This window comes from Fulmarus glacialis, unplaced genomic scaffold (genome assembly GCF_000690835.1).
Source record: "Fulmarus glacialis isolate BGI_N327 unplaced genomic scaffold, ASM69083v1 scaffold14231, whole genome shotgun sequence".
NCBI classification, from domain to species: Eukaryota; Metazoa; Chordata; class Aves; order Procellariiformes; family Procellariidae; genus Fulmarus; species Fulmarus glacialis.
In genome coordinates this window covers 33,893-58,545 of record NW_009192257.1, presented here as the reverse complement: position 1 = coordinate 58,545, position 24,653 = coordinate 33,893, and the positions used below count along the sequence as shown (strand labels likewise).

At 43.3% G+C, this 24,653-nt stretch overlaps 1 protein-coding gene across 1 annotated transcript in view; it reads left to right on the top strand.

The window, feature by feature from the left end:
- The window catches only part of LOC104083513 (metalloprotease TIKI2-like), a gene marked incomplete at its 5' end in the record, with an annotated part of 132,558 nt that extends 114,827 nt beyond the window's left edge, over positions 1-17,731 (top strand). Inside the window, one exon of the mRNA XM_009587017.1 lies at positions 16,686-17,731. Within this exon, the coding sequence (XP_009585312.1) occupies positions 16,686-16,908 (223 nt within the window). The remainder of the gene's footprint in view (positions 1-16,685) is intronic.
- Between the last annotated feature and the right edge of the window lie 6,922 nt (positions 17,732-24,653).

Below are 24,653 nucleotides of genomic sequence, written 5' to 3'. Positions count from 1 at the left end.
CTGCTGACACTGTGTTAGCTAAGCTTCCCCTTGTAATATAAATAATTAATTACAGATCATTCACTGGCTTTTCATGATGAGCTGCTCAGTTAATTGAAAGAGTAGAGAAATGTCCGTAACGTTGCAGAGTAGTCAGTGAAGGCCAGATCAGGATCGCACCTTTGTTCTAGCGGGCAAATGGTGTAAGGCTACAAACAAAACCAGCCCAAGAGAACAGAGAACCTCTCCAGCTGCGGGGAGCATTGTAGCTCTGGGGCCCTAAGGCAGGGCGGGAGGAAAGCTGCTGGGAAAAGGGAGGGAGGGGAGTTAGTAACTGGGAGGGTGTTTCAGGAGCTGCGAGGTTTGGAAGGAGCAATGGCAGTTGGGGGATGTGAAAGAGAGAAATTCGGTGGTGGGAAGAAAGAATTAGAGAAGATGCAGTGGGCAAATTCAGAGGTTCGTTCCCACTGCCGAGGAAGAGATCTGGGTGAAGATGGCGTTTGGAAAGACACTGAGGGGACACAGATGCTTCACTTGCACAGGAAAGAAATCAAAGGAAAACTATTGTTATCAGAAGAGAAAAAAAGAAATTCTTGTCCCAGATGTAAGCTCAGCCTTGCAAAACCTGCCATTAGTGGGAAATTAAATGAATTCCCCCTGTAATTGGAAATGCCATTTCTCTCATAGCCCAGTGCTGACTATTCAACCCCAGATGAATGCAATAACATCACAAATATCAATTTCTGTTGGAAGCAACAGTTAGGTTAGGCCAAAAAAAAAAAAGTTATACCAGTGATGGATGAAGGGAGACAATGTGTAATAAACTGCACTAAGTGTGCCTGCATAGAGTGAACCTTATCAGTTTGGATGGAATTTAAGCACTTAGCCTGTTATCCTTTCTTTCAAGACAATGCAGTGATGAAAAACAGAACTCTGTCAACTCAGACAAACTTTTAATTTCACTTAACTGCATCTGAAAGGTAAATTTCAGTAAATGAATCCAAATTGCTTCCTTTTCACAACACACGGTGCTGAAATACAGTACTTAACTTCATTAAAGAAAAGACTGCTTTTCTTTAGAGGAGACCTAGACACTTTTGAAGTCTAACAGGTAAATTGTGGTCAGATGATTTCCCTCCATATGGTAGCTTTGAGCTTGAAATTTCCATCACTGGGGCCTTGTTTGTTTAAATTACTCTATCCGCCTCCCTGGTAAGGATACTGCTCAGAGAGTGCATGCCTACTGATGCTCATGGGGACCAGGGATCACTCCGTCCTCCAGCCTGTCTCCGTGCAGCCGAGTAAGAAGTTGCCACCATTGCATTTATTTGCCCTGTGTCCAACCAAGGATGAGGATGCAGCTTCAGGACCTTTGTAACTTGTTATAGTGAGCCTGTCTCCCAAAGGGACCGCTCCAGCAGCCAGGAACAGCGGGAGCATAGGTGTGCTGGAGTCCCACCTTCCCTCCCTTGTCACACCTCACTGCCGTTTGGGGCTTAACTGTGTTGTGTGGCCCCTTGGCTTTCCTCCAGCACTTCTGTCTACCATTTCCTTCACTGTTCTCCTGGCAGGATTTCCTTCTTGGGAACCTTGCATGATCACAGTCCCTATCAGTGACTGCCCCAGTCTCCAGGGCATGGCATACAAATATCTACTCGTCAGAAAAATCTCATGGTTTGACAGCTTGGGTACGACCGTTCTGTCACACTGAGTGGTCTCAAAAGACCTCCTGGACAAATGCTCCCTCCTGGTTCCTCGGTGGAAGCTGAACCTTTGTAACTTGAACTGGCCTAAAATCTGCTCTTAGTTTGCCCAGTTTTTTATGAACTGTGGTGGATATACAGTGGCCAGAAGAAGACATTTTGGGCAGTGAAGCAGTACGTAGTTGGTCCTTCTCTCTCCCCACATTGCATGCTTCTGTCAAACATGCAGTCTTGCTTCTGTGAAGGCATCCTCAGCTCCTCTTGAGCAGAGAGCAAAGCATGGGGAATACTGCATTTTGCCCTTCTTAGTTTCTTACTGTTTTCATTTGATCCCCCTTTAAGATGAGCAGATGGCTTGATCCTTTAAACAAGCACTGACATTGGCAATTCTTGCATCGTGCCCTTTGCACAGCCCCAAGTACGCAAGCCCTCCAGTGGAAGTAAAATAACAGCATGGTATAACTCAGTGCAGTATAAATAAGAGGTAAATCTCCTGACTGTAGCATATGATACGGTGATGACATATCCTCCCTCCCTAGATGGTTTTTATTGAGGCTTCTTGGATTATCAGGTTGGTCAGAGTGCACAGAACGTATTCATTAAAGCTTTGAAACCTGGGCTCAGCACACAACTCTCTCGTGCATCGCAGTAACGGATGGGAAGTCCTGACGTTCGTGTCCAAAACTCTAGCATCTCCGTGCTAATAGACCCTCCCTGTCAGCTGGCCATGAGTGATAACTTCTTTCCCCTTGTAAAGTCAAAGAGTTAATTTGTTGTCCTCCAGATGGGGCTGAAAAGATATGCACCACTTTCACCTGCTAGACACGTGAAAAGATCTGTATGTTCTACTTTGTTCTGTTGTTGTTCTCTATAAGGTGCTGCCACTGTGTGATGAAACAAACACAGATAAGCTTAAAAAAAAAAAAAGCAAAATCCTTGCATATTTACTTTCACTATTGCTTAAGTGTCTCACCACCATTATGAACAATTAATATGTATGAAGCAGTGTGCAAACTCTATTTTAATGAAAGCTATAAATACCTGAAAATAAAATCTTTAGAGATAAAGAACACGGAAGTCTCTTGGAAATAGAGACATAATTTGTATGTAGATTTCAATTTTATTTCATGAAACTAAATTCTTTATTGGTAATGCATTAGGTATTTTATTTTTGTGAAATTTAAATCCATCATGAATATTAAATCCATATTTTTGAAGGCGAGCAAGTAACAAAATTGGAGCACACAAAAGCTAGGATTTTTGAACAGTGAGGTATTTTTCAGCACTGGATATCCAAGAGCACTTTCTGCTCCTTCCCCCTCAATGCCGATTAAGATTGAAAATACAATGCAAGATGTTTTATGGAACCTATTAAGAGCTTTCTCTTCCTTTCTTGTCTTCTACTTTTCATTTGGGATGTGTTGAGTAAAGATAGTCTATATTATATATTTATATCTGCCCAGTTTGGTGTATTTCTGACTTGGGCTGAACATAGCCCTACCATTGCTAGCTTTGTAAGCCGCCCAAGATCTGTCTGATGCAGCACAAACAAAATGTTTGCTTAGGATTCAATTTCAAGAAGGAGCAGCTGCTGAGTTATGATAATCTCTTCCTCCGTGATGCACATCCCCACTTGTTCCGCTGTTTCTCAGCCAGCGCAGTCTCATTTCCTCACCCGGTGCCAGGACTCCTCTTGATTTTGGACAACCTGTTAACTTTTCAGTTCCATGGTTCTCCATTTTCTGCTTAAATGTTCTCCAATACTCTTTCTACCTGCCTTTTTTAACTCTGGCTGCATGCGCTTGGCATGGGCCCTGGAGCAAGGAGTAGGAAGGGACCCCTTCAGCATCTCCATCTTCATGCCCAGACCTCTGCACTCACCTCCGCCTCTCTGAGCTGGGATCCTACAAACACTGCACTTCACTTTGCAGTCAGTCCATGCCGATGGAAGTGTGGGCTTTTGGAGCCTACAGCCTTCAGCAGAACCTCTTTGAGATGGGGGCATGTCTCACTTGTAGCCAGAATGTCTTTGTTATCTGGCATTACTGCAGAGTGCAGTAGGTAGGAGGCATAGCTAGGCATCCTTCTTCATTTTTTAACCAGGAGGTAGATCTCCTCCATGTTATTTCATCTTCTTTGCTTTCCTACCATTTTCACGCGGATGTATGTGTGGCCAAAACCACTGCAGACTGGACAAGACAGTCAGCGTTGGCTCCATTTATTCTTTGCTAAATTCATGGACATCGTAAAGCAGTCCAGGCTCTTTCTGCTGATGCTTTTCCTTCTCTTGACAACTTGGCAGCCTCGTGGGCAGTCTCTGTGATGGTGGCCAGTGCCAGGAGTGTTGGGGGCCTGTTGGGGGCAAACTGTGGTCTAGACACCTACAATACTAAGTCATTAGCAAAACCTTTATGCTTATGCATTGGATCAATTTTTTATTTCTCAGGCGTCAGAAATGCACTTACAGTTGGCACTAAGCTGGAGAAAAGGTGCCTGTGGGTATAAATGTAGAAGCAAGTTTATATTACCTACAGCTTGTTTTAATGTTAATATTAAGCTACCATGGTTGAATCAGTTAGGCTCTATTTAGGTCTTGAGATTCCCATCCACAACTACTCAGTTACAAAAGTAAGATTTCAGGACTGGACCTATAGGACAAAGTGTCTCCTGTGGAGCGAGGCAAAAAAGGAAGGCGCTTATTCCACCAAAAGAGTTAACGCTAAGTGAGTTTGTCTTCTGTGTTAATGCAAGGCTTTTTCTCCAGCTATTTTTAGTCTGTTCCAGCAGTGTATCCCACTGTGGTCTGGTATGTAAGAGCTTTGCTGTGAGGTTTGCAAACACTTGTATTTCTGTGTTGTGAGAACAGAGCGTTTGTGTGTTACTGGAGCGTGTGTTCCTTTGGCGACTGAAAGGAAGGGCAGACCGCGCATGTGATCCATGCACATGTTTATTGTTGCCTGTGAATAACCATGTACAGCAAATGGGCTCTGGAAGAAAGCTTGTTAGCAGATGTCGTCATGGCCCTTCCAATTTATAAATATGAGCCTTGACATTTATATTTTCCATATCCAGGGCTTTCACTAGCCAGATGTTCTGAGGATTGGCTCCTTGGAGCCTTTAACTATGACGCCTCATGGCATATTGTCTATCGCACACAAAAAAAACAAAACCGTATTTCTGGCTCCTATCAAACAGATAAGAAGGGAAAATGCACCGAGTACCCTCAGGTAAAGGGAATTCCTCTAAATCTGAAATGCACTTTAACACAGCTCTACAAAACTCTTTACGTTCACTCAGCTGAAAAATAAGTTGTCTGGTTTAACAAGCAGGGGAAATTCAATACACAGTAGCGCTTTTACCCTGCTGTTTGGGGTGGGTGAAGAGTGTGGTTTGTGTTAAACTCGCAAGGCTGACTGCAGTCGCAGACACTGTAAGAAATCTTGAGTGGGCTCATGCCCAGGGTGAGTTGGATTCCTTAAACACGGAAGAGACTAGTAAAGCACCTGCGCTCCCTCAATGGCAATTCTTGATACAGAGGTTTTTCCTTTAACAAGCGTTGTGTTTTCCCTATCGAGCGGGGTGGTGGCCAGCTCCGCATTCAGCCTCCCAACTCACAGCACTACTCGGCTGACAAAATGTGGCTGTTTCCATCTCCTTCAGAGCAAACTGAATGGCTCCCTAGAGTGGTACCGCCAGCGCTGACCCTGCAGGGAGGTTGGACCCCTGTGCACATGAGCTTTGGAGCTGTGGGGGTCAGGAGCAAGACGTTTCCCCATTGCTCAGGCTATGGAAGCAGCAGAGACCCATCTGTGCCATGGCTGCTCCTTGCACTGCACCCATCAGGGAGAGAAGTTAATAGAGCCATCTCAAAAGCTGGGTTTGGGTTGAAGATGGGACCTCTGAAAGGACACTGCTTGCTGTGTTAATGGCAGTCTGCCTCTCTGCCCCAGGGATACGCAGATGTGTTGAAGAGATCACCTACCATCTAAAAGCCAGAACAAACCTTCTCAAACGCTGCAACTCTCAGTCAGTCTTATTATATATTTGAGTGATCTTTGTATCTAGCAGTATCTAAGCCCCGAAAGATTGCAAATCTGCTGTTCCTCAAGGTAAAGCTCCAGACTTAGCAGAGCTACATAAAATCCGTAAAATGTAAAAAACTTCATCTTCCAGTGAAAGCACTTGAGTTACTGTAAAGAAAAAGAAATATCTTCAAAATTCAGTGGAAATTCAAACACACAACGCTGTCAGTGCTAGCCCAAAGGAAAAGGGTAAGGGATATGGGATTTATTTCTGGTTCTGCTGTTCCTCTTCTGACTAGGGAGTTTCATGCCCTGTGAAATTAAGTGAAGAAAAGTATGACAGGGAGGAAGACGACATTACTGTTGTGGTGGGCAGTTGGTTTATAAGAGGGGTTTAACCACAGTTATACTTTGGTAGTGGGTTTACCTAAGAAGGCAGATTCATTGTAGAGCGAAACGGGAGGAAATCTGATTCCCTGACACTGGCGGCAGCGCGGGCTGCGCTGCGTGCTGAAAACCCAGTAGGACCCCAAAGGGCAGCTGTGGTCTAAGTCCAGTTACTCACTGGGATGAAGGAGAAGTAGGATTTATTTAAATTCATATGGTCTTAATGCTATAAAAGCCGGGTTCCTGCAATTATGAAAATGCCAGGCCAAATTCTGATTTCGCTCAGATCTCCTCTTTACAATTCCCGAATAACTTAACTGAACAAAGTAAGCATTATACCTGGGGCCCGAGCCCCCGACGCTGGAAGGCGAGGGAGCCAAGCCTATTGCCTGTGAGCTGCTGGGTGTCAGGGATGCCTCACGTAGCAGTACCGTGGAGAGACGTGGTGCAGATCGTGCTCACAAAAGCTCAGTTCTGCAGAGACACTTCAGGGTCCGGGTTACGACACCCGGCAGGGATAGCTTTTGCAGCCTTTCCGGCCCTGCAAGCCAGGAGGCAGCTTTTTATGAGCCACCGATGGCATCTCCAGGCTTTCAGAGGGTTTGGAAGTGCTTGGGGAGAAGGAGTTTATGCTGTGGCTGGTATCACCGTAGTTGCTTTGCAAGCAGCAGGAGGAACCCAAACCTTGTGGGCAATGCAGCAATTTAATGTCCTTGGCATTTCTGCCTGGTAGATATGCCCTATGAACCTTTTTTTTATTTTGAGAGTGAGTCTGTTGGAAAGAAAAAGAAGGCAGTGCTTTTGTTCAGTGGAACAAGCTTGAATTCAATACTGCTCCAAATAACAGGTTCAAAGATCTGACCCAACCTTAATTATTCTTACTAAGAGAGACTCTGGAAAAATACAAGCAGTGAGCAGGAAAGTGAGCCGGGTGAATTAGAGAGAAAAATGTGATACAGACTAAGCGGAGAGAAAAACTGTTACGTGGAGATGGAAAAAGAACAGGGAGAAGGAAAAAGAAAATCAAAATCAAATGGAAAAATGCAGTATATTGGACATCCATTCAAGCCAGTTTATATTTTGGTTGTTCGTTCTGTTCCTTAATACATTGCACAGGCATCTTCTTAGCTGAAATAATTGTGTGTCTTAGAGAACAGTCTTGGAGAAAATACTTAATTTGACAGGATGTTTTAGGTATTTCCCCACTACTGCCTCTTCTAAATCATTTTAAAATCTGGAGGGGAAAGTCGATATCTTTTACAGTGTTTAACAAGAAAGTGACAGGGTCAAATATATACATCTTTATGAATGTATGTGTTCCCCAAGCACATCTAAACATGCATGGTTAATTCTGTGCATCTGCGAAAAATATTTGAGCCGTAGGGCCCACACAATGCCAAACAAACACTTGAGTGCACATAGGAGAGGGCAGAGCGAGTCACTCTGGTTCTAATTAATTGAAAGGTTGAGCCCAAGACATAAAATATGGATTATGATTTTGACCACCCCAAAAATGCAAATTGTTTTGCACGTGGGGCTGTATTGGTGAGAGCGGGCAGTTTGCAAAATACAGACAAAAGATGGATATTCTGCTCATGCTTGGGATTTGGTTCAAAACCACCTTACTGCAGCACCATCAAACGAACTCTTCATGGGTTGTGTATCAGCAGGCTGCCCAAAAATCTTCACAGATTGCATCACTGGCAAGATATTTACAATACTAAGCTCATCTGTGTATGCACCCTTGATGTTCTTGCTTTCTTTGGCTGTAAAAACTGGAATCATTATCTGTCCAAGGAGCAGCGAAACAAGTACTTGGTTATTTGAGCCATGATGATGAGTGCCTTAATTGCGCATACAAATCAGGTACACAGCCAGATGTGTGCTGTGGGTGGGGGTGAGTTTGTGGATGTTTTTGAGCCCACATCACTATTTAGACTATCACGAACACATCCTGGCTCAGATGTCTCTGCAGAACTGGTGAAACAAAGGGCTCTGAGCCATCCCCTCTCAGCAAGGGCCAGGCCCTGGGTAAAACTGGGATGCATTATCCCAGCTCTGTGATTGCCTCGTCCCAGTGCAGAATCACGGGGGGATATTCCTAGGATATTAGAGAATCATCAAAGCATTTCTTAGAAGGGCAAAGGAAAGAGCTAATGTTGTCATCTCCTGCCTCGGGACCACCCAGACAGTCTACAACAAATCATGGGTCTTCAGCTACAGTATCTTGAATTATTGTTCACAGGGATTTTAAAGAATTTAATTTCTTTTTTTTTTCCTCTTTTTTTCCTTTTTTTTTTCTTTTTTTAAAGGATGACATGTAGTTTCCTGATGGGCTGGTTTTAATAAGGTCGAAATCTTTGTTGTTGCCAAATCAGAGAGGAATATAACATCTTTAAGTCATTAGATGGGAATGGGGTAATTACTCAGAGGGTGTGCTTCAAAGGTTATTGGGTTTTACAATGTTCTGTGTTTTTACACCATTCTGCAGTTGTCTGGAAAGGAGCAGCGGGCCTGATTCTGCCTTTGCCACATGTGTGCGTGCAGGATTTGTATTTGCAGTGTTTTCCTGAAGGATTTCAGGACACGCGGTTGAAAAGGGCCATACGCGGTCTCCTCTGGGGATGGGGAAAAGCTAAACCTGACTGCGAGGTGCAGGAAACTTTCCCACCTGCTGAAAGTTCACTTCAGAAAAGGGCCCTCGGGCTGTGCTGGAGTTGTTTCTCACCTGCTCCTTCCCTACCTGCTAGATGTATCCTTGTGTCCACTTTTGCATCCCTGTCTCCCCATGCCTGGGGGACCCTCAGGCTGCATCGCTGTGACAGCAAACTCCTCTCCTCCTCTTTCCCCTGTCTCTGATGCAGCAGTCCCCACTGCCCCGTCCCTTCCCGTCCCATCCCCATCCCTTCCCTGGCCCCACAGCAGATGATACTCTTTGCCTTAACAACGTGACCCACCTGGGGTTTTAGGATGCCCCTGTAAGCACTCGGCCTTGCTGCAGGTCAATGTCACTCCAGGGCTGAGTTTGTCATCACGGAGGTATTTTGCAGGTGGCCTGGGCAATCGGGACCTGCAAATCACAGTGAGAGCCTGCAAAACGCTTCACATTGGGTTAATGCCGGTGGTGTCACACTAACGCTTCAAGGTCTTGACTCAGATCAGAGTCAGGGGAGTAATAGAAGTAAAGTGATTTAATGAGGTTTTGATGGTTCCTTGGTGGGTGACCCAGGGATTAAAAAACAAATCTCCTGGCTTCCAGCCCATGGCCCATCCAAAGAGGAGGTCAAAACTGCACCAGAGGCATTTGAGCTGGATTTCAACGTTGAGCCTCCTTCTGCTTACACCAGCGTGGCCTCCCTGGAGCCACTGGGCCAAGTAAGCCACCTTCTCCTCCTTCATGTCAAAGCTCAGAGCCAAGACCCAAAAGAGGGGACACCAGGCCCTGCCATGGCCATGTTGGGGAGCTGCTATGGGACCGAGGAGGGGAGCTGCGTCCCCACCAGCCGCTGTTTTTTGTGCTGCAGGATCAGCAGTTTTCCTCTTCCCCACTCTGTGGCCCCATCCCAGTTTAAGAACGTGTCCTTACCAGTCAAAGCCCTCACCGGGGCTAGGGCTTGGCTGGGGTTCAGGAGACCTGAATTGCAGAGACAGTGATCTTCAGAAGCAGCTCATCTCACCTACCTTAGAGACATGCCTTTGGGGGGGGAAGGATTGTCCTCTTGAGACATCTTGTTCCCCACGAACTATAGTGGCAACACAGTTAAATAGCTCCAACTACAAGCCTGCATCTGAGATAGCTACAATTAATCCCACCCTTTAAATCCTATTAAAGGCCAGGGCATCTGAAGGACTGCCCGTGATTCTCCTTGATGGCATCTTATGCAGGTCCTACTGACAGCCTGGGGTCCTGCATGTTCGGGAGGGCATGATGCCTCACGTTGCCTCCCCAACCATCCCATCCTTGCATGCAGTGTCCTGCTGCCCAGCACCACCTTTCCTGCACTTGAGCACACGGTGACAGTGTGACTCAAGATCCTGGCATGCTTCTTCACGGCTTTCTGTCCTTTCAGAGCCAATGCCTGGTGAAACTTGTGCTTCCCTTTCCCTCTTTTCCCTCGATACCCTCTTCTTTCTCCTAGAGATAAGCTTTGGCAGACATGGTCCTAACAAAGAGCAGGGCTGGGGGAATAGACCTCCGTCAGCGGACCTGCACTGCCTCTTGCCTCTGCACGGGGGTTGGAGGCTCACAGGTGCCCGCTTCAAGGAGGGGAATTGCTCTCTGTCAGTCTCTAGAGGAGCCAGAGCGTTGAAATAAGGCTGGATGGGAGCTTGACATTCCTCTCAGGTGGAAAGATGGTTCCCATTTGAGTCTTGTCGGAAGGAAAGCTCAGATCGACAGTGACGGGTTGTTGAAATGCTCCCGATGTTGCTGCCTGACCCCTCTATCGATGGCATGGCTGCGGCTGCCTCCCTGCGACTCTGCGGCTGCGCTGCTCGCCGAGAGGGTGGATGCTTGCAGTGTGGAAAATGGCCAAAGATCTGGGCTCCCAATAACCGTGGGGTAAAGGGAAAATAGTAGAGATAAGGCTCTTCTTTGGCTCATCGCGTCTTCTCTGTTGGCCACAAACCAGCATGTGATATTGCTTACTCATTCAGACATGCAAAGGCAGTTTACTACACTACTGCAAATAAGTAGTGGCCTCCTCTGGACCAAAACTGGATTCCTTAATCAGATCCAGGTTGGATTATTATTTTTTTTAATGAACTGAACCTTGCGAAGGCATGAGCCTCTTGGCCTTGATCCCACAAAGGACTTTAGGACATGCTGAGTTGTAGGTATGTGAACACTAGCCTTGCTGGAAGCACTCCTGTGCTTGCAGTGCTTAGCATCCTGCTAGTCTGGGACCAGGAGACTCCGCATCCTGCAGGATTTATCCCATAGGCTGCAAGAACAGTGTCCGTAAGGAAGGCAAGAATGAAGAGAAAGGTGAAGCTTGGGGGGAATGGAGCCTATGCTGATCTAAAGAATCCCTTCCAAAAACACATCAAATAATCATATGAAAATTTCAGGAGATGGGGACTTCACATTCCCTTTAAGAGGTTACCCTGGTGGTTTTCACAGTTAAACCCTTGTGCCTTATTTCTAGTGTGATTTTTTTTTCCCTCAACTCTTTTTTCCTCTTGGTTGAGCACCTATTCTTTTCTTTCAAACGTGTGGTCAGACTTCTTGCCAGCCAGCTTGTTTACATAGTGCAGTGGGTTGGTCCCAGCGCTTTAAGCAGATGTATTTTTCAAATCTTGATTAATAAATTTTGGTGACATAAATAGGTCTGTTTAGTTCCAAGAATAATTGTCTTCACTAGCAGAACATTATTTCTGATCACCAGAAAAATAACATGATCAACTCCTTTCACATCTGTTCATTAAATGAAAAGGAAAAAAAAATAGGGCAAAATTTGTTTGAAAAGAAACAGGAAGCATATGCTTAATATCACTTGAAAAAAACCTAGCCATCATAAGGTTAACATCAAATCACAAATGCAAAACAGCCATTATTGTATTTACTCAAAAATTTTCTTTCAGTTTACTAGCTCTTTAGGTTTTCAGTTGAAACATGCATTTTTTCAGGGTTCAATCTATGCTGGCACATTGTCTTGATAAGCTTCTTTCATCAGATGCTATTGTAAGAAAGGCTGTCTGAGTCTACATTTGTTTACATTTATTAAAAATAGTTGTCGTGTGTTTATATAGTTCCTTTGATCCAGGAAAATCCCCCAACACTTTGTAAGTTATGCATAAAAGGGTCACTTCCTCCACCCTGAACCGAAACTGTGTTGGGACCAAGGCATGGCAGCAGATTAAAAATGCATAGAAATATCACCGTAACTTGGTCGGTCCTCACCCCCTCAGAGCACCATCAATTTTCCATCAGCTTCAGAACAGTTACTGGGACCATAAAGGTGGTTCGGACTTCGGGGGCAAAAAGTAGTGAAAAGACCATCTTCCTGGAGATTGCATATTTTTCATGCACTTTCTTTTGCTTTGCAAATAAAGAAGCAGTGGTACCTACTGCACAAAGCCTAGGGCTGGCAATATCTCAGCTAGACCTACTGTTTCCAGTTTTGGGCATCTCACTCCAGAGAAGACACAGATCAACTAGGCAGAGCCAGGGGAGAGTAGAAGAAAGGATGGAGAGAGAGCACCTGAGGACTTGCGGAGAAAGGCAGAGGGAATTGTTTGTTTAAAAGACAGAACGCTGAGGTGAAACACGGTTAAGTCTTCAAAACACGTGAAAGGCTGCTGAGAAGAGGAAAGGAATAAACCTGTCCATAGGGACAGGAGAGGTCACAAACTTGTACTGTAGCAAGGAAAATTTGGTGAAACATTAGGCAGTAATTCTGGACATCAGGAATGGTGAAATGCTGGAATAGATGTCTGCAGAGACTCTGGAATTGCTATCATTGTAGGGTTTTTTTGAGACTGGATTAGACATAAATGTCAGGAGGGGTTTAGATCTTGTTCCTATCTTTAGGACAGATGGGCCAGAAAGTCCCTCCTGGTTCTATCTCCTGTGATTCTGCTGTGGTGTCACATGTGGTCAGATGAGCCCTGCTTATATGGATAAACCAAGTCACACTAAAAATTAGCTTCTGAGCTCCTTGCAAAGTCCTTGCAAGCTAAACCAGAACAGAAATTCCCCCAAAGGCTTGCATGTGTCTTTGTTTTATTTTTCAATGTTTTAAAATGCTCCCAAATCATCAAGGTGCTCCAGCATGCCCCCAGCGCAGAGGACTTGAATCATGTAATTGGATTCAGTAGGGGCTGTTCACAAAGCCTCTGCCTGGGGCCCCATTTTTTGGGAAAGTTTTACATGTTCTAATGATGGTAAGACAATGTATGACTAATGCACTGATTTGAAAAACTGCCCTATTATCTGATCAAAAGTACAAGCTCAAGAATATGATACCGCAGGTCATTTGGCTAAAAGATACCTGGAGTCTTCCAAATTTTTAAAACAATCCCATACACAGAAGCAAAAAATAGAGGTATGAACAGTGGAGCCAGTGGTTGCCTGTTCACCACAGATCATGTGGAATGTTTTATTAAAGATATTTTTATCAGACACAAAAGACTGAAATACAGAATATCCTGGGCTGGCAAGAGAAGGCGTGATAATAATTTAGATTATTATCCCTCAGATCTGTGATTCATTTATATTATTCTCTATGTTCATTTCAGGAATGATCAAAACTTCCCTGAGGACAATGGAAAGTTTCCAGTTGAGTTCAGGGGACTCTGCTGCTGCTTTCATCCTTAGGGAAGGTCCAAGAGTCGGTGAGATCCTATGTGCATGTGCAAACATGCTCAGAGGGGGTTTGGAGAAGTCATCTCCTGACACTAGGGCCACCTCTAAGATTAGGTTATAATCTCACCTGGCTGCCTAGGCCCCTTCTGTAAACCCTAGGAAGAGAAAGACCCCGAGAAAGAGTAAGTACCCCCTAGAGACCTGCACTGGAATGAGGTGGACCACCTTCTGGAGAGGTTTCTCTCCCCATTCACTGCAGAAACAGCCTAGATACAAACTTGGAGATTATACAAGTTTTGTAGCATTTGGTAGAAGGGATCATTCTCTTTAAATATCTCTAAACCACCCTGGCAGTTGGCTAGCATGCTAGAAGTAAAGTTGCACTTAGGAAAATGTCTTCTATGGATAAACTGTGATTCATTTGCTATTAGCATGCTTTGTACATGTTAATGGAAATGCACTGTTCTTCTCTTGTAAAGCAGTGAAGGATTTTTTAAAAACAAACAACCCCACATAACAGTATTTATCTTAACAGGGAAGGCTTTATAGAAATCTAATGTCTTGAATACAGATAATGACCTCACTGAGGAAAAGAGTGGTCACAAATTCTCAGGTCTTTTGACAGGAAACCATGGGATTTTAAGTAAACTGTAGGGTTTTTTTTTTCCCCAAAAACTACCTGTTTTAAAGCGAGAAAAAAAAAATTAACAAAAAAAACGACAAAACACTTCTGGCAGTTGACTAGAAAATAGAAACATCATACAGAAATGTAAAATGTTGATTTAAGGCTGCTTTAGGAATCCCTTAGATGTAGTTGGCTGATGAATGGGCTCGTGATTCTTTTACGGGTTCCCTGGCCAGCCTGTGTCCCCCGTCGAACATCTCACACAATACATCCCTGAGGTGCAGAAAGACGGTTTGCGCAAGGGACGTTTTAATCTCACTGGAGGATCAAACCCATAGAATGTGTCAGGAGCAGGATACACCCAAACTGCAAGTCTGAATGGCGTTTTGGCAATGTTTTTTAAATTGAAATTGAAAACCAGACCCTCCTTGCAGTTTAAAATTTAATTTAGGGCTACATTGTGTAGTTCTGTAAAGTGACAAACAGTAACCAAAAGATGAGTGCAAGCACCTCCCCATACTTACCTTAGGGAAAACTGGTGCAGGGGAAAAAAAAACCAAAATTGTGATCCCACTGTCAGCGTTGCCAGCTCTGTGCACCACAGCATCACTCAACAGGATAAATGAGATCTGGATCAGAAGTTGGAGCATGACTGCATTTCTGTTGAATTACTCAGCGCGTGTAGTACCTGGTTTTGTCAGAAGTATGCTTTAATGATGCTTTGTATTCACTGTGGGAAGGCCATTCATACTTGATGTTACGTACATTACAGGAGCTTGGATAGACAGTGTCTAATCTGGTATCATTCTTGCCAGCACTAAATTAACTACTCAAAAAAGCTGGACAAATTTGAAACAGCAGCATTAGCTTATCCCAGATCAACTCTTTGTATTAAGCGACTGCAGCAGTTCTGATGCAATATAGCAGAAGTTCTCAAGCTATGTGTCTTGTATCATCAGTTCAAGACATAAACCAACCATTCACCATGGGAATTTAGATAAGAGCTTTCTCTGGCAAGGCTTGCTTTCAAAATTTTCTACTTATAGCAGTTTGTTCCTCTGGAATGAGCACCGCTTCTCACTGTCAAAGATCTTATACTGGTTGGATGGATTATCTGCTCCCATGAAGCAATTCCCATGTCTTTAATTCTAGACTGCCCTTTCTTTTTACTCTAATTCATTGCGTATTAGTTAAGATCACTTCTAGCTACGGAACGACTATCCCACCCAGAAGATGTGGTGACAGTATAAAGGGTGAGGGAAGAAATGAAATTAATTATCCCGAAGCCTGGGGTGAAGTATAATGTGCAGTGACTGTCTATTGGACTTGATGTTGACCCGCATGTGTGTTAACCAGTGCCCTCTTCTGGGTAGACTCTGATCTTCTCACAGTTTCTGATTGAAGCATCTGCGCTAAAAGCTATCTTGTTATTGCTTAGACAGACAAAAGCCTTCAGTGCTACTAAATTCATGTGCATGAATCTGGAGCAAGGTATTGTTCCTTTTATCTGATATTATGCAAGACACAGCGTTTTTCTTCCAAGGTCAAGATCTCAGATACTGTACCTAAATATTTATAGGACTGCATAGCTTCTTACCCCATAAAAAAATTATTTGATGGTCATTTTCAGTGCCTCCAAATCCCCTTTATGGAAGATTTAAAAGAATAACACAGAGAATCTGCAGGTATTAGTGTCACATCTTGTTCTCAGGGGAACTTGTCTTTTTTCTCCTTGCTCCACAGCAGCACGCCGTGTTTTTAAGTCCAGAATCCACCTTGCACAGTCTGCATGCTCAGTTGTGCTGCTCTCTGACAACTGGTGGATTATGGATCTTGCAATAATGGATGCAATGGAAGCATTTTATGAAACGGAGATTACAACTTGAAACTTCCAAATCAATTGTAAATTGACCTTTTTGACCTTCAGTGTCATGGGAATCATGATGAATTCCGACCTGCCTGTTCAAATCAAAGTGCTAACTCAAGCTACAATCAATAAGCAATCATACTGCTATCGAGGCAAATCCACAGACAGGGGAACTTCAGACTGAGTCTGGTTTTGGCATTGTGATTTGATCCAAAATGTCTTAAAGCCAGGAAAAGAAATGAAGCTGCTTGATCTCCTGTGCTCAAGGTTATCAATCAGATGTGTAAGGGGATCCTGGGAAATTCTTTATGGCTTGTGAAACAGGGGAAGGACGTGTTTTGTGGCCCCTCCTGGATTTAGTATCCAGTCCACGATGGGCAAGACGTGTCTCTGAGACATGACAAATTTTGAGACCTTTGGTGGCAAGAAGGTGCCTAAGAATATAAGAATGGTGCCATCCTGGGTCAGCACAAAGCTGCATCTATCACAGGGTCTCATGCTGGCCAACGGTGTATGCTTAAGAAAATTGGTACAATAAACTAGATATATCAAGAGTGAGCCTTCCATCGCTTATATTCTACCAGCAGCTGGAAGCTGAGGGACATGCTGAATCAGAGCTGTTTCCAGACCCTCACACTTACCAGCCCCTGGGGATCTCCCTGCACGTCTGATGTGTGCAAATACTACTAATAATTGTGATTGTCATTGCTGTTGTTACTACCACGTAGGGTGACAGCTCACAGAGTAGAGATAAGGGTTCTCCTGTTTAATCTCCTTCTCTTGTGTTTTCTTTTAGCACCACCACGTTGCCTTCCTATATCAGGATAACCAATGGCTACATCACAGTCAAACCGCCCATTTGGATTTCAAACCGGCTGGATCAGAGACCGCGTTCAGATCGCCCATCCCAGCCTCAGCCTACAAGCTCAGCTTCAGCCAGCCTTTTATGGCCATCAATAACTTCTCCTCTCTGCGTGGCCATAGCTTCTTTTCTCCTGAATCTACTGCAGCCTTCCTGACCACATTAGTATTACGTGCAATCCCTTGGAATAGAGAAGAGAGATAATTTATGAATGAATTGGAGGTTATGACAACAATTACAAACTGGACCTTCTCAGTGAATCAGTAGTGCCTTCTAGCTAATTTTGTCTCTTTGACCAGATACATTTTGAAACGCTAAAGCTTTATTGTAACACTGACTTACATCTTCTTTTTGTAGAAGGATCTTTATTTCCCATAGTGCTATGGGGTTTTGTAAAATATACATGTTCATATAAAGAAAAAAAAAAGAAAAAGAAAAAATGTATTTATTCGACTGGTAAACTTATTTTTTCTTGTTGTATATGTTAATAACATCCCTATTAATCAGTAGCGATGGTGAAACAGATAAATTAATATTTTCTATATTTGTTTTCTAACTGACAACTCTGCAAATGTCTGAACTGACACCAAATGAATGGCTTCTTTGTTTCTTTAACCCTTACTTTTTACAGAAATTGTCCAATAAGTACATATCTGCTGAACTTCTTTATTTTACTTTTTTTAATCTCACTAGCATAGCTTACACTGAATAAAGCAGGTCCTGCTCTCTGTGGCCTATGCCCATTAGAAAAATAGGTGCATTCTTAACTCAAGTTAGCTGCTACAAACAAAATCCCAGTTATTTTTGTATGACTTAGTAAGTCATTAGTCAAGATAACCGCCTAAGTTCCCCTGTTGTCTTTAACTTAACTATTTAACTTCTTTGGAAATTACCAATCTTCCTCTTTGCCCTGGGATTAATTCATTAGCTAATGCAAATTAAGACACCTTTTTCTTAATAAAAAAATTGCGTTTAAAGTCTGGATTAATCCCACTGGAATGACTTTCTTCTCTCCCTCATCTTATATAAACACAAGCCTACAACCTTTCCCAGCATAAATGAGAAGAGAACTTGGTCTGTCTATAGGGTATAAAGATGTAGTATCCTGCTAATCTATAGAACTTCTTTGTAACAGTTGTATTAATGCAGATGGACAACCTAGAAGGCAAAAAAGATCTACAAATTCGTCCTCATCTTGCTGTTATGATACTTGGAGCTGGTATCTCCATGCTGAATTATGACTTGTCCAAAATCTGTTCAAGACCACAGGAACCAAATTAAACCCCTGTGTCATGGAGACGTACAGAATGGTCCTCTGCTCGTAGACTATGGTATCTCTGTTGACTTAGATGGAAAAGTTATGACACCTTACACTCACTGAAAAATTTGCTCCCTCTCCAAGCAGCTACTTTTCATGAATGTGATGGACAACATATGGGGGGGGAAAAAAAAAACAAACCCCAAACACGTCCATCTTAAAAACTATGATGTTTAGTAAGGCTTGTTGATTTTTTCCCCCAACAAAACATGATGAAAAATCCCTTTGGATACAATAGTTTCAACTAGAAAATTAATTTTGGTTGAAATAGGGTTTTTCTTTCTAAGTCCCCTACAAACCAAAAATCAAAATATGTGATGAAAACATCTTAGTTAAAAAAAGAAGCTTCAAAAAACAGAAAAATACAATGCAAAGTTTTCTTTATGAAAAAGCAGTGCTTTTTCACCTTGAGAAAAAATCAGGTGATAATGATGATGATAATAATAATGATGATAAAAGTCTGACTGAAAAGAATCCGATCACTTTCCCATCAGCCCTACAGCATGGTCTTCAGGACTGGAGAGATGATTCCTCGCAATCTTAAAGTCTCTGCAGTGAGAGACGGTTTAGAATTCATGGTTTGTTTGTCATTGTACCAGTTAATTCAGGAAAGTAGGTTAGGAAATAATTAGACTACAAAAGGCACATACTTGTATTTGGAACCATGATGAAACACTGAGCTTTTCCATCGTGCATCCCAACCCATTGCCTTGCAAAGGAGAATACAGATAGATAACTTCTTTTTGACTTGCTGCAACCTGTGACCTCCAGCCTTTGCTCTATTTTTGACAGAAAGTTGTGTAGATTTGTGGTCAGTTTAAGTGGGTACAGCAGACAGTGCTATAAGCTACCCCTATTTTTTTCCAAGCACAACAGTTGATAAGGCTGAATGGAAAACTTTGAGCTTTGCCCCGAATGTGAGCTTCAAGCACGCCCTGTGCATACTTTTAGATTGTGTATTTTGGCTAGCAGAAGATTAGAGATGTTAGTTTTGGACAGAAGCCATTCACCTTGCATAATATTTATTGCATGGAGCTGGATATTGGAAACGTATTTTGAGAACTTTCATTTTAGTTTTATTTGAGCTATTACCCTAGAAATGCCTTCATTTGAATATAATGGCTTAACAGACCTTCAAACGCAACCTTAATGTGTTTAAAAAGATGAGTGGTTCTCCTGCTGTATTCAAGACAGAGGTCAGAACTGAATTATAATGTATTATTCACAAAAATGGAACTGGAAATAAGGTAGGCAAATCTTAAGGCTGCTGATAAGTTACATAGTAAAAGTGAACAGCCAACAAACCAAAACCCGTTGAATTTTATTTATTGTCATTTGATTGAATCCAGAAATGATTCTGTGGTACCATCCCAGAAATAATTCCAGGTGTTGGCAAACTTACAGTATAAATAGACAAGACCACATAAAGATAAGGGAGAGAGAAAAGAGCAGAAAACAGAAACAACTTGTCCAAGACCGTAAGGAAAACCACCAATAGGACTAGAAATTACAGTTCTACAGTTTCCCAACCTGTGGCTTTCTCCATAAGCCTCTGGGGCTTTTTTGACTATTAGGAGCACACAGATCTTGCCACACTCACAGCTGTCATTAGACCGCACAAAGTAGTCACTCCGTTTGTCACTGATGAGGTTTTTTTCCTGAGTCACTCCTCCACTGGACAGTAATGCTCAATATTCAGTAGCTCAGATCTCAATGGTGTGTTTGGATATGACAGTGTGTAAATAGCTTGGCTATCAAAATATGTTTTGACGTATTTGCATTTCCTGGCATTTTGTCTGTAATTCCCATAAAATGAATGAACGTTACTGTGGCTCACCGAATTTCCCTTGCACGGGTGCCCGGCGTTTGTCATACTGCAGTGCAGGTGTCAAAGCAAGGTGTCTGCTGCCTTTGGGGTCCACGCACTTCATTTCTGCCAGCTAAAAGCGTCTGGCTCACTCAGTCATCTGAGCTTCCTCTGGTTAGGGGAGAAGAGACAACTTACAATAAATATAACATTAAGTAGCTTCCCATAGATCGTAGCTCAGGAACCCCACATGAATGGCTTCAGCACAGTTCTCTAGCCAAACACTTCTTGTATTCTGTTGTCTTACCCTAAGGTACGACTTAGGGTAACTTTTTTCAATACATGGCATGTAAGCATAGCAGTACTAGAAAATGAGACCCTCACTGTGATTGATAAAATGGATTATTTATTAATCAGCATCAGCAGCCCAGTATTAATTAAAATACACTAATACTGGTTAGCACCAATCCATGCACATCTATTGCAATGGATCATGAATATATTCACCATGAGTTTAAAAAGTATGCATCAGATTTGATACATGCTCTTGAAGTAACACTGACTACCAGCTTCATGGGACTTCAGTTATCTCTGTGGGTTTCTCGGAAAACTAGGAACCGACTGTTCTCGTTCTTCCGAAGGAAAGCTCAGATTCCCGTGTAATCACAAGATTCCAGGAGCAGGCGATTTAACAAAAATATTCATGCCTGCTGTATATGATAGTGAATGCCAATGATACTATTTACCTCTGAGAAATACAATCAAGAGAGTCACGCAACGTCTAACGATCAAGGACGTGATTTTGGATGAGTCCAAAGCTGAATGTTCGTATGGTTCATCTTTTCAACACAGCTACAACTGCCACCGATACAATTCACATTATATGTAACTGTAACATTATAAACAAATGCTAATTATCTGCCAAGCTCTTGCCCTGGTGGAATAAATACCCCATACCACCAGCAACAGATCTAACTTCCACTCTTTCATTGGTTTAATGCTTTTCTTGCCTATGTTGAACTACAGATGCTATATTAACGTGCATTGCCACTTGGAGAACCAGTTGGAAGGCTGGGACAGAAGGTATTTTATATTTTATGGCTGATGTACTTTCTCTGCAATCCTTCAAGCTGTTGAATAATGCAATACCTCTTCTGGCAATAAATGATGAACATGATTTATGATAACTATGCTTTATACAGGTGTCAAAATCTGCTTTGTTGAACTTCCCTTCCCATTCCTCCAAGCTCCACTGTAATTTAGGAACACCCAAGGTACAGAGCTGTATATTTATCTAACTTCTTCAATATACAGTTGTGGAGAGGGAGAGAGATGGAAAGAGGGAGAACTTAATCTATGTTTAGTGCATTGATTAGTGGAATGATATGACCCAGTCATTACCGTATACCACTGTTAGGGAGGAATTTCCCATCATATATTTATGTTAGAGAAACCAAAGTGCCAAAGTTATTATCTCAGCATAAATGTTATCATTCCAAACTTTGCTTAGTACCATAAGATATTTCTATATTATATCCAAAAAGCATATGGGCTTGTCATATCTCTGAACTGATCGATGTTCCATGGAGCGTGCTAGAGTTCAGCTTCAATTTAAGCTTGTTTCAGCTCAACTGAAGCAGAAAGATAATTGCCTAATTTTGAGATCATAGGGCGTGTGCGCGTGTGTGCGCACGCATGCGCATGCGTGCATGTATGCATGTTGTGCGCATGTGTTTTTTCCCAACCCAGATGCAACCTTTCCTGTGATGAGCTTTTCAGGAGGCACCTTAATCTAGCAAAAGGCAGAGAGGTCTTTCCAGTAGGTAATCAATACTTTTCTTCTACAGGAATGGTTTAACCATCCTGCAGATTCATGCTTACACTGAATTTTAGATTGCATGTTTGTCAGTTTTCAATTCAAATGTATTTCAAATATTTTTTCCTGTTCCGCCTCCTGCTTTCGTGAACTGTTTTGAAGAGTGTAATAAAAAGATGCTTTCTAATATTATTTTGTCAAAATATTTTTGTAGCATAATATATTAATAAAATGTTATTATAAATCCATAGCACAAGAATCTCGTATGTCTAGGTTCTTTCCTTTGCACTAAAAGCTAGGGAAGCACTGAAAAAGGGGAACATTCAGATTGTAGAACTTGTGTGTGCTGCTTTCCTTTTGCCCAAGGCCAACATGGGATGGAGGCAATCATGCTCTGGGGAAGGTTCCTCATAAAATGATGTGGTTTTGTCAAGTCCATTCCTGCAGAGATTTGGAGAATCTATGTAACTTTTTATTGGTGAGAAGTTGCTGCCTCTGGTGTGTAACGAGTCCGGCTGGAGCAGCCTCAGCCTCTCATCCGTGTCACTGGGGAGAAGCCACTTGGTTAACCTCATGGCACATTTTGCGTGGGGCTTGGGGAGAGGGAAAGGCTCCGAATGGCAGATGCAGGACCTGGGAGCTGAGCTTGCCTCTACTATTTCAAAGGCTCAGTGGGAAAGCACAAAAAAAAACCCCATAAAGGCCTTTTTGGGAATGTGGAGGGGTGGGGGAATGCAGGAGCAGGGATCTTAAAGGACATAGACCTGAATTCTAGGGGAAAACTCTGCTATATGGATGATACTGAGGCAGAGGGAGAGGTTTGGGGTGGTTCATTCTTATATCCGCTCATTTGCACGCTGCCCAGGGTAGTGCGTAGTGAGTCCCACAGCCTTTGGGCCAGACATGGTGGCATGGGGGACCACAGCTGGGGGATGGAGTGGGACAATCACATGGACACCAAGAAGTGCTCCACGGGGCTGACAGTGGCGTTGCCAACCCAGCAAGGCTTAACACCAGTAGCCCACTCTGTGCCACAAGCTGATTCACCTTTCCAGCCCAGGCAGCAAGGAACAGGCAGGAAAATGCCCTGACAACCTCTGCAGGAGGATATTTTCTGCAGAGTCAGTGCACCTTTGTCAGCCTGAGTGAAAACGGAACCAAGCTCTTCCCTTTTAACGACTCCCTTCCCTCACTACTAAATCCATTTGCCTGGATACTTACGGTTGTAAAACCATGGAGCCACGTCAGCGTCATTAGTTACTGCCACTGCTGTTAGTCCTCAAGCACGGAGGACAGAATCAGCTCTCGCGTGGGGCAAGGGGCAGCAGAGCCAGAAAGCCAGTCCTTGTGCTCAAACTAGCTGGGTGGAAAAGCCCAGATGAAGCATCTGTCTTCACTTCTGGTGGTAGCGGGAAGCGCTTTCTCCAGTGCCAACAGTTGGTGTCCTTCAAACCGCTATTGTTGCTTCTGGCAAATAAAATAACCCTGGAACTGTCTCCACTGGGGATGGAGCAGAAGCCACCTCTCTGCACCAAGATACAGAGACACAGATATTTACTCGTTTTTCTTGGCATATTCCTTTTTCTTGCGTCTAAATCCTGCCTTGTAGCTGACATTGCAGACTTCTTGCTGATCGCAGCATCATTGTTTGCTTCTTAATTATGTGCTAAATCATTTTCTTTTTAACACACTTCTTTGAGAGGACTCCACCAGCGGAGCTGTTTTAGAAATATCGACCATAGGAAATGCAGTGGGAGGTACAAACACTTGGGCTAGTTTGAACTGAGCTAACCATGGCACAGGAAGGCCATGTTGCAACATAGAGGGGAACCTCTCTAAAAACATAGTTGAAAAAGAGCCCATCTATTGAAATACCAGCCAGTGAAAGCTGCTTACAATCGCTACCTTGGGACTCTCAGCCAGTCTGGAGAGTCCATGTAGTCCAGCCATGGTCTTAACCCTACCCCAAGGATGCCGGCCCCAACCAGTCTTGCATTGCCAGCTATCCCCGGCCAGTCCCAATCTGCCAAGTCCCTTTGCTCTTAAGGGTCCGGTTCAGCCACTGGTCTGAAAATGATATAAAACGTCAGCCAATAGAGCCAGATATTGGCTCACTGGTGCCATTTCTTCAAGCTTCTCCTTCCCTTGACCTCTCTCTGTGCTCCTGGACTGTAATTGCAGCTTTTTACTCTAACTTGAGATTTTCCTGTTTATGGATTTGCACCAGAAAGAGGGGAAGCTGTGATCAGAAAAGTGCAGGGCAGACGTTTGGCTTTTTTGTGGAATAGCTTAGTATCTGCATTGCTGTCCAGCAGCCTATCTCCTTTTTGGATCAGTGCTTTCCTGATCCCAAACCGCTGGAGTGCGACCCACAAGTGCTCCCTGCACTGAGCAGGTTGGAAGGAGTATTTAGCTAAAGGAAGCCTCTGCGTGGTCTCCATGTTTCAGTGGGTTTCCAATTGTTTCAGCTTGTGACCTTCTAGTATTTTCCACTACGAGTGCAGACCCCTGGCTGTACTTGTAATGTATATAACACCTTTTCTCAATCTATTGCAACCTGTAGAATTAGGCCAGGGATCCCCAAGGGCCCAAGGGGATGCCCCTGAGCAGAGGTCAGCACCACTGTCCCGCACCCATCTTCGGTCCAGACTAAGGATAGATGGCTTCTGCAGAGCAGCTCAGTGCACAAGTACCCGACCGCAGTCCACTGCCATTTATTTATTTGTTTGTTTGTTTATTATTTTTCATTTTAACTGGTTTGGGCTCAAATTAAAATGCAGCATGTTCTTGGTCCTCTCTTACTGATGAGCATTTAAATGGGGGAAAAAATCCTCAGGAGAGCTTTTGCCTTTGGAAGTGTGTGTGGGGTCATTTTCTAGCAGAGAACTCAAGCATAAAACATCTGTGTGTCTTCCTCTTTTGACACAACATCTCATTTTTTAATTTTTTTTTAAGCATGTT